The following is a 10,269-nucleotide window of genomic DNA, read 5'->3' on the forward strand; positions in this document are numbered from 1 at the left end:
CTTTAGCTCCCCCAAAGCAGGACAATTCACTTTTATTGAAATTGATTTTGAGCCCGGACAATTACTCGAAAAGGAATAAAATAAGCTTCATATTCCTAGCTTTTGCAAAATCGTGTTCCATGAAAATAATAGTATCATCTGCGTATTGTAAGACGGAGACGCCCCCCTCTACAAGATGGGGAACGAGACCTCCTACTTGGCCACTCTCTTTAGCCCGACTAATAAATACTACCAACATATCCGCTACGATATTAAACAGCACAAGAGACATGAAGTCTCCCTGTCTTAGTCCCTTACGAGTCTGAAAATAATGGCCGGTGTCATCATTGACCTTTATCCCGACACTGCCTTTCTGTATGAATAAATCCACTTGAGACCTCTAGGTATCATTGAATCCTTTCATACGTAAGACTTGCTGTAGGAAGGGCCATTTGACCTCATCAAGTCAAGGTGAATAATACGCTTATCTGTTTTTGCTCGTGGAGGTAACATAAACCATAGCAAACCCTCTCGGTTATTTTGTAGTGTGTGCTCCAATCAAGTTCAGAAGATTCATCATTACTTTTAACCATAAGAAAAGCATCCTAACACTATGATTATTGTTCTCTAGATAATACATGCGAACGGGCTAGAAATTTTCACTATAAGTTTTCATTGATACCAAGACCACGTGTGAATAAAATTCATTTTTTATGATCTAAGTTTCTCAAACTTCATATTGAATGGCATACCTGACATATACTCGCTACATCCTAAAATATACTAACTTTAGTAAAAAGTTGTATTAAAGTTGATACATTTATTTTAGGACGGAGGGAGTACTTATCAAAACTTCCCTTGGATAGATACTCCAGGCAAAGTAACCTTTCCGGTGGCTCTATGCAAAAACATATTTCCCTTGATACTCGAAATGCTCCGTGTTTCATAGTAGTACTCTAAATACTCCAAGCAGAAACTCAGTCAGAGCATCTCTAGCAGACCCTATTTATCTCGCAAACCCGCATAAGTCCAGTGAGTATATGGGTTCGGTCCAATTTTCTGAGCAGAATAGAGCCCGTATACTCATCCGGCCCGTAAATAGTTTTACCACGGCCTGCAAACCGCCCCCCAGAAGCGGTATATCTACGAGTTTGCGGGCAGGGGGGGGGGGGGGATAATGGGTCGAAACCCTATCCCACCTCTGCCTCGTTCCACCGTGATTCCCCACTGCCCCCTCGCATTTTCGCCGCCGGCGAGCCCTCCTCCGCCTCCAAACGCCATGTGGAGCTCCAGCCGCAGCTCCGGCGGTCGCCGCGATCCCGAGCGCGAGTGGCGTGTTTGCTCGGACGGCGCCAGGAAAAGTGCAGCAGAGAAGTGGACGAACAAGGGCCTCTCGCCGCCGTCGAGGATCCTCCCTCGCGAGACGGAGGAGTATGACCGTCAGCATGGGCGTACACCCTCCTCCGCTGCAGGCTCCTCCGCCGCGGGGTCGAGGTCTGCCGCGTGGCTCACCCCCATGGCGAGCTCTTCCTCTTCCCACGCGGCGCTTCTCCCCGTGAAGAGGGAGTGGTCAGAGGAGCCGGAGGAGTGCGACCTCGTCGCCGCCAAGCAGGAGCCCGAGGAGATCGAGCGCTGAGGCGTCGTCGGGTCCGAAGACTTCGCCGCCGATGTCGCCACCATTGCCGAACGCAGCTTGCGCGAGGAGGCGGAGCGCCAACGCCACGATGAGGAGCTCGAAGCCCTCATGCTCCAGCAGGCGGTCATGACGAACCTTGCCGCCAAGGAGAAGGACGATGAGTGGCGGCTCATCCGCAAGGAGCAGATGCAGAAGTTCATCGACCTCGGCAGCTCCGACGAGGAGGATTGAGCTCCTCCACCGCGTCGTCCTCGGCCACGAGCTCGCCGCCGTGAGATCCCCCCCTCTAGTACTAGTAGTAAATGTAGTATGTAGACCATGTGTTTTGTGATGAACTAGTGTTTGATCATGTAGTATGTGATGAACTACTATGGTTGCAATTTCTCGCGCGAAACTTTTTTTTTTCAAAATATGCAGTTTCATATACGGTGTCTGCTCTGCCGCGCACATTTTTGACCCGCAAAAGAGATCTTCGTTGAACTGTAAACTGAAGACTGCTACTGGCTGGCTGCGTATCCAAGGCTGACGAAGAAGGATGATTCATTGAGCACGCACTCTGGGTGATGTCATATGCAACTGCAATCACTATGCCATCAAATCAATAACACGCTTCATAGAGGATGTATCCAGTGCATCGGCCTAATTCATGCACCCAATGCACCGATGCTAGATGAGCCATTGAGAAACAGTAAAATGGAGCGAGCTATGCCTCCTCTCAGTGTTTTGGCTTCGTCCGCCGTCCGATCGCGACCTCAACCGACCAGATCTGTGCCATCGTCCCACAACGCCAGCTTGGGCTTTTCCAATTTCCTGAATGAGTTCTAGATAGGCAGCCCACGTGACAGGGCTGCTGCTCCGTAGAACGATCCAGACGCCTGCTGGTGAATTGGGCTAACATGTGCGGATGTTCTATGGGCTTCTTTCTCATATTTATCTTCTCTTCTCGGCGTCTATTAATTGGCTCGGCATCCTAAAAAATATGGCTCGGCGACGGAGCTCGGCTTTCTCCCTCCCGTAACCGCTGCTGGTTGTGCGTGCTTTCCTTCCGTCGCAGGTGTGCGCTGCAGCAGCGCCTCCCCTCCCTCTTCACCCAAATTCATGGCTGCCATGCTCGCCTACCGCCGTTGGCCCACCACCCGCGCCCTGCCCCGCCCCCCGCCACCTGCATATAGACGGCGGATATTGACCCATGGATCTTGAAAGACGCCCAGAAATTGATCGGCAGGGCACTTGACTTCTAGATCCAATCTTTCGTCGGAAAAGAGCTGCAAGTCCTACTCTACCCATGGAACCCGCGGCCGGCGGCCACCAATGGTCAGATGTTCATCAGCTCAACCATCCTTGATTCTGAACGCTGATGGACCGCAGGAGTGACCCTCCTCCCTCCTCCCATCCTTGGTGCTCGAGAACTGAAGCCGTTGATCTATTGTGCAATGCCTTTTAATTCTTCGTTCTCAGGTTGATGTATCGGAAAGCAATATTTTGAATTTTTTCCGTGGATCAGTCTCCATGATGCTTGTGAATCCCCTGGCGTGCATCGACCTCATTTGCAGGAGGTTGAAGTGTTTTAGCACCGATTATGGTACCCAAAGTCTTGAATTCTAAGCTATTCAGAGACAACTTTATTAGTGTCATGTTGTGTAAGTTTCTAATGTTGCTTCATGTACAATTGATAATCAAGCAAATCCTAATCATTTACATTATGCGAGCTTGATATGTAGCAATAATACATCTACAGTCACATGATTATTTGACTTATATTTGTTAAGGTTGATACATTTGGAACATCCATAACTCCATTCGCTGTTTTTTTCTAAAAGCAACCCACAAAGATGTACTTTTGGTCGTATGGTCTGATTTGCATTTATTTCAGGTACTCAGCTCACCCTTTGTTGTTACATGGGCACAACCTCTATAATTACATGTGAGAAGATCCTTGGGAGAAACCCGGGAATCAGTACTGAAACAGCTAGCATGTGATTTTGGAGTTCAGGTTGACTTCAAAGAAATAGTATGTAATTTATTTTATCTCCTGTTTGCTTGAAATCATCGTGGGTATGAGATTTGATTCCGGTTGTGCGAGATTTGTGCCTAAATTGGGCCATCTGGGCACTACACAAGGTGAGTGCCCATGTACGTCATTGCTTTGGAATGTCTTGAACAGTGTCAAGTACACGATGTAAAAGTTTGGGTAAGCGTTCCTACTCCCAACAGGGGAGCCGCGGGGGTTATATATTGATTGATGACTTGTGTTACAAGAGTTGGCAGAGTCTTATCTAACCAACAAGAGATATTACAGGAGATCTTAAACAGGAGATAGAAGGAGATACAACACCTAACTACTCCAACGAGATACAAGAGTTACTCGGCCCAATAGCCTCATAACAATGTGTTTAACATCCTCCCTTAATCTGAACTTCTCAAATTCAGATTACGCTTGAATTCTTCAAACAGTCCTGTTGACAGTGCTTTAGTAAATCCATCAGCCACTTGATCCTTTGAAGGTATAAACCGAATCTGCTATTCTTTGCTAGCAACTCTCTCTCTAACAAAATGATAATCAATCTCAATATGTTTTGTTCTAGCATGAAAAACAGGGTTGACAGAGAGATAAGTAGCTCCAATATTGTCACACCAGAGACATGGGATTTGTGTATGAAATATTCCAAGTTCTCTGAGCAAAGACTTGACCCATATAATTTCTGCAGTAGCATTGGCTAGTGCTTTGTATTCTGCCTCAGTACTTGATCTTGACACAGTGGCTTGTTTCTTTGCACACCAAGAGATTAAGTTGGGTCCAAAGAATACTGCAAAACCACCTGTAGACCTTCTGTCATCTAAGCAACCTGCCCAGTCAGAATCAGAAAAGGCACTAACAAGTGTAGAGGTTGACTTGGTAAACGTTAGTCCAATGCTTAGTGTATTCTTCACATATCTCAGTATACGTTTAGCAGCAGTCCAATGAGTAGAGGTAGGTGCATGAAGATACTGACACACCTTATTGACAGCAAACGAAATATCAGGCCTCGTAAGTGTCAAGTACTGAAGTGCTCCTACCAGACTCCTGTATTTAGTACCATCCTCTTGATTCAAAGGCACACCTTCTGTGAGAGACAACCTTTCTGAGCTGGAGAGAGGAGTTGGTGATGGTTTACAGCCCTGCAATCCTGCCTTGCTCAAAAGATCAGTGGCATATTTCTCTTGAGAGAGATGAAGACCACCTTCCTGGTTTCGCTTGACTTCAATACCAAGGAAAAAATGCAAGTCACCAAGATCTTTTAGAGCAAAATCTGCCTGTAAATCTTGCAAGAGAGCTGTAACTGCTTTACTGGAGGAACTGGTGACAATAATATCATCAACATAGATAAGCACAAAAATAGTGGTGTTGGAACGGCGATAGGTAAACAGAGAAGTATCAGATTTGGACGGAACAAAACCAAGACTTTGCAATTTGGAGCTCAAGCGAGAGTACCATGCTCGTGGAGCCTGTTTCAGTCCATAAAGTGATTTATCTAGTCTGCAGACATGGAATGGCTTGTTGGGATCTTCAAACCCAGGAGGTTGTTTCATATACACTTCCTCTTCCAGAACACCATGAAGGAACGCGTTCTGCACATCTAATTGACGAAGGCACCAGCCACAAGAAACAGCAATAGAAAGAACCAGACAAATAGTTGCTGCTTTAACAACGGGACTGAAAGTATCCTCATAATCAAGTCCATACCTCTGTTTGAATCCTTTAGCAACAAGACATGCTTTATAACGGTCAATGGTACCATCAGATTTCCGTTTGATGCGAAAAACCCACTTGTAATCAATAAGGTTGGTACCCGGAGAGAAAGGAACAAGGTGCCATGTATGATTTTTCTGAAGGGCACAAAACTCCTCATCCATAGCATGTTTCCATTTTGGATCAGCAAGGGCTTCATGAACAGTGCGAGGTTCTCCTGTAGACATATCAGATACAGCCAAGCCATATTTAGTTTTATAATTAATAGAAGTAATGGTGCCTGATCGAAGTCGTGTACGAGGTGGCTGCAGCGGCACAGAAGATCCAGGAGCAGCAGAATCGCCTAGACAGGCGCGCCGGTCAGATCGGCAGCTGACAGAGGCGATCCCGAGGCGGTTGTCGCGGTCGCTGTCACGGTCGGATCATCTGTGGCAGATCCAGAAGGTGATGAAGTAGATCGCGCCACAGAGGATCCAAGGGAATCCAGCAGCGCATGCGCAGGTGGAGCGCCGGTCCTGCTTGCGGTCCCGCCTGGCGCAGGGGCAGGCTGTTGCCTGGCGTAGACGCGCGGGGATTGCGCATAGCGCCCGGATGGTGGGTCCCGGCCGGTCGGGGTGTCCCCTGGCGGTGGTTGGCGGGTTGCACACATGTCCGCCGCGGAACGGGCGACCGATCCCGAAGCAGATCCGGGCCCAGACTGGCGCAGCGATCCCGAGGCGGGTTCGGCAGCAGTCTGCCGCACCGATCCCGAGGGAGATTCGGCTGGATTTGCTGCATCCAAATCAGGGGCATTCGGCACAATATTTTCAGAAAGAATTGCACCATTCTCCACTCCATTTTCTGCATTGTTCAATCCTGTAGCATGAAGCTCATATGGAACCAGAGAGGAATTAGTCAATATGGAATCATCATTAGTAACACCCACACAATCATCGCTAAGAAGATGAGAAGGAAGAAGAAGGATTTCCTTCTTGAGAAGAGCACCGACATTGGGATGGAGTTTTTCAAAAGGAAACTGGGTTTCGTCAAACACAACATCACGAGAGATGTACACACGTCCAGTGGATACATCAAGACATTTGACCCCTTTGTGTTGAGCACTATAACCAAGAAAGACACACTGTTTGGAGCGAAAGCTAAGTTTGCGAGAATTGTAGGGACGAAGGTTGGGCCAACAGGTGCAACCAAACACCCGAAGAGTTTGATAATCAGGGGTGACATGCAAAAGGCGTTCAGTGGGTGTTTCATTGGAAATAGTTTGACTTGGCCACATATTAATGAGATGAACAGCGGTAAGAAAAGCTTCATCCCAAAATTTGAGGGGCATAGAGGCATTAGCGAGAAGAGCTAACCCTACTTCAACAACATGCCTATGCTTGCGTTCAGCAGAGCCATTTTGTTGGTGTGCGTGAGGGCATGACACATGGTGAGATATCCCTATTTGTTGAAAGAAGGAATTCAATTTTTCATACTCACCACCCTAGTTTGACTGCATGGCAAGAATTTTGCAATCAAACTTGCGTTCAACGAGGGCTTGAAAATTGTGGAAAACTTGAAACACATCTGAACGCTTTTTAAGAAGATATATCCAAGTATATTTGCTAAAGTCATCAATAAAGCTCACATAATAAGAGTGTCGACCAACAGAAGTGGGTGCTGGCCCCCAAACATCAGAGAAAATAAGTTGCAAGGGTTTTGTAGACACACTAGTAGAGACAGAATATGGTAGTTGATGACTTTTTGCTTTTTGGTATGAATCACAGACAGTTTCTAAATTTCTCTCACCAACAACTGGGAGTTTATTCCTACTAAGAATTTGATGAACAGTAGCAAAAGACGGATGACCTAATCGACTATGCCACCTTTCAGCAGAAAGCTTGATGGCACCATAGACTTGTTTATTGAATTTGCAATACTTGGGAAGCAACGAATAGAGCCCTTGCACACAGATACCCCTATGAAGAACCCTCTTCGTGACCTGATCCTTGATCAAAAAGAAGAAATGTTGAAACTCTAGAAACACATTATTATCAAGAGCAATTCTATGGACAGATAGAAGATTCTTAGCAGCATTAGGAACATGCAAGATGTCATTGAGTTCAAGATTTGTTGTGGGGTTTCAATGATGGATTTTCCAATATGACTAATTTCCATACCTGGACCATTTGCAGTTGTGTAGATTTGATCATTGCCACGGTACTTTTCATGCATCGTGAGCTTGTCCAGCTCTCCAGTGATATGATTAGTGGCACCTGTATCCATATACCAATTTGTATCTACACCATATGACATGTCAGCAGCGGCTGCAACTTTTTTTCTTTGAGAATTGTCCTCAGCATAGCGAAAATCACAATCTTTAGCTATGTGGTTTGTTCTTTTACAGATTTGGCACTTCCCTTCATATCCCTCGTAGCCTTGGGAATTGCGCCCCCGATTGTTGCTGCCGGAGGGGCGCCTGTTGTTTCCACCGCGAGGATTGCCCTGGTAGTGGCCGCCACCCCCACCAGGATAGCCGCCACCGCCACCATTGTGGTAGCCGCCGCCGCCCGGGTAGCCGCCGCCACCACTGTTGTTTGGGTGGTAGCCGCCGCCACCTCCCTGGTTGCCGCCGCTGTTGTGGTAGCCACCGCCACCACCGTACTGTCCTCCGCCGCCTCTGTACTGGCCGCCTCCACCACGGGATCCACCACCACCTCCACCACTCCGCTGGTTTTGGTAGGTTTTGGTGTTTCCCTGGCGACCACGAGATGCAGTATTCGCCGATGACTTGAAGGATCCGGCGTTTGTTCCATGGAACATTTCGACTCGCTGATCGAAGTTTGCTACCATGGAGAAGAGGATATCGACGGAGACCGGTTCTGTCCTTGTGTCGAGCGCCGAGATAATGGGCTGGTATTCCATGTCCAACCCGGCGATGATGAAGGAGAGCAGTTCATCCTCACCGATCGGCTTGCCCGCCGCTGCAAGCTCGTCGGAGAGGGCACGCATGTGACCAAAGTATGCGGCCGCCGTCTGGGAGCCCTTCTGGGCGTTGGTGAGGGCGACTCGTATGTTGTTGGCGCGTGAGAGAGACATGGCCGAAAACATGTTCCCAAGCTCTGTCCAGATCGCATGTGATCTCTCAAGCGAAGCAACCTGGACGAGAACTTCTTTGGATAGGTTTCTGAGAAGGTAAGCGACGATTTGTTGGTCTTGGATGAGCCATTGGGAGTAGGCAGGGTTCACAACAACCTGATCCTTCCCTTCGGCGTTTTTGGTGGTAAGGGTTTTTGATGGTTCTTCAGTGGTTTGATCTAGGTAGCCGAAGAGGCCGGCACCCATGATCTGCGATCTTGCCTGTGCACGCCATAAGATGTAATTGGTTCGGGTAAGTGGCTCGGAGGTGTTGTAGTTGAGGCTAGAGTTGACGGCGGAGGAAGAAGATGACATGGCTGACGGAGGGAAAGCGGGCTAGGGTTTTGGCGCAGGTGGAAGGAAGGTGGCTAGGGTTCTTGGCGCAAGCAGAGATCGATCTAGATGTGGCGGAAGAGGTTGCTCTGTATACCATGTAAAAGTTTGGGTAAGCGTTCCTACTCCCAACAGGGGAGCCGCGGGGGTTATATATTGATTGATGACTTGTGTTACAAGAGTTGACAGAGTCTTATCTAACCAACAAGAGATATTACAGGAGATCTTAAACAGGAGATAGAAGGAGATACAACACCTAACTACTCCAACGAGATACAAGAGTTACTCGGCCCAATAGCCTCATAACAATGTGTTTAACACACGACACCTCTGTGGAGAATTCCATAGATGACATGGAATTGGCAAATGTATCTATTTATTTCTAGAAAGATTTGATAAGGCCGCGTCATAATGCCCACCTGTGTTGTAGAAAAGAAAAAGGTTGTTGGTCGTGAGATCACCATGTCTCACCTATATTTAGAGCCATCAAAGCCGTTCAAAATTTCTTGGATGTTTTTATTGTTTAGATTTTTATAGATAAATTTATTATATGTCGTCTTTTTTAAAATTTATTATATGTTGTCAATATAGGCGGGCGCGGCAAAGCGCACCTTTACGTTCTAGTTGGATAAAAAATAGATGGAGATGAGCTGGCCGGAGGGATGGATGGTTGGTACATTTGCAAAATAGTCCTTCTATTGTTTAGAAATTAACCCGCACTTCATCCATATCTCACATTCAGTCTTCCATAATAAAACTGTTTGCTTATTTATTTTCTGTTCAAATAAAAATGGGTCATATATTTTGAATCGGATGTCTGATTTCGAACTGTTTTGACTGACATCTTTGTTTAATGAGATTTTTGACCATACATCAAGTTTGAGTACAGTTTAAAAAGCAACAAAAAATATGTTTTCAAAATATATTCAACATTGATATTGTTTCAAAGGTCTTGTCAAGACAAATGCCACAGTCAAAACCGATCCAAAATCAGACATTCGGTTTAAAATATATCACCCTTTTTGTGTTTGAGCCAAAAAAAATCTGAATGTACATGCTTATGGATGTGAGAGATGTGGAGTGCGGGTTGATTTTTATAAAGTGAAGTGTGGCCTCTCTAAAAATGGTATAGTCTAATTGGTGACCAAATCTGGGCCATTCCTTTTCCATCTATTGGCCCAAAACCTACTGGTGCATTGGGTGCACAGATTTTCTTGGTGCATAGGATATGTTCTCCGCTTAATATTCACCACAGGAGCAGAGCAGAGCAGTCCCAGCACAGTCAAAAGGCAGAACAAGCCATGGTTCAGTACCATCATCATACTGAGCGTTACACAGTCCAAAGGTAGAACGTCTCGGACTAGAAGCAGCGTTCCTCTGCAATTCTAGGAACGAATATTCCAACAGTTGAGCAATGAAATCCTCTTAACCTTGCAAAAAAAAAGCTGCGTTGCATTGCGTAGTCGTCGCACTCCAA

The 10,269-nt window shown here is 46.5% G+C and overlaps 1 protein-coding gene across 1 annotated transcript; it reads right to left on the reverse strand.

The window, feature by feature from the left end:
• Nucleotides 1-4,452: 4,452 nt before the first annotated feature.
• LOC147987802 (uncharacterized) lies at nucleotides 4,453-8,774 on the reverse strand. The gene is made up of 4 exons (XM_087542508.1): nucleotides 7,502-8,774; nucleotides 5,088-5,232; nucleotides 4,613-4,952; nucleotides 4,453-4,461 (listed from the first exon to the last, which is right to left on the reverse strand). Exons 1-4 carry the CDS (start codon nucleotides 8,772-8,774, stop codon nucleotides 4,453-4,455), a joined length of 1,767 nt encoding a protein of 588 aa, XP_087398634.1.
• Between the last annotated feature and the right edge of the window lie 1,495 nt (nucleotides 8,775-10,269).

This window comes from Triticum urartu, chromosome 2A, assembly GCF_056163025.1.
Source record: "Triticum urartu cultivar PI428250 chromosome 2A, HENAU_Tu73, whole genome shotgun sequence".
In the NCBI taxonomy this organism is placed as follows: Eukaryota; Viridiplantae; Streptophyta; class Magnoliopsida; order Poales; family Poaceae; genus Triticum; species Triticum urartu.

Bases quoted from the DNA above. Each gene is read 5' to 3' on its own strand.
- LOC147987802 (XM_087542508.1), bottom strand. From the start codon at position 8,774: ATGTCATCTTCTTCCTCCGCCGTCAACTCTAGCCTCAACTACAACACC. The intron at 5,233-7,501 runs GTATGGAAATTA...TTCGTCAATTAG, and splicing joins CACAACTGCAAATGGTCCAG to ATGTGCAGAACGCGTTCCTT. The intron at 4,953-5,087 runs GTACTCTCGCTT...TATTGTCACCAG, and splicing joins AAACAGGCTCCACGAGCATG to TTCCTCCAGTAAAGCAGTTA.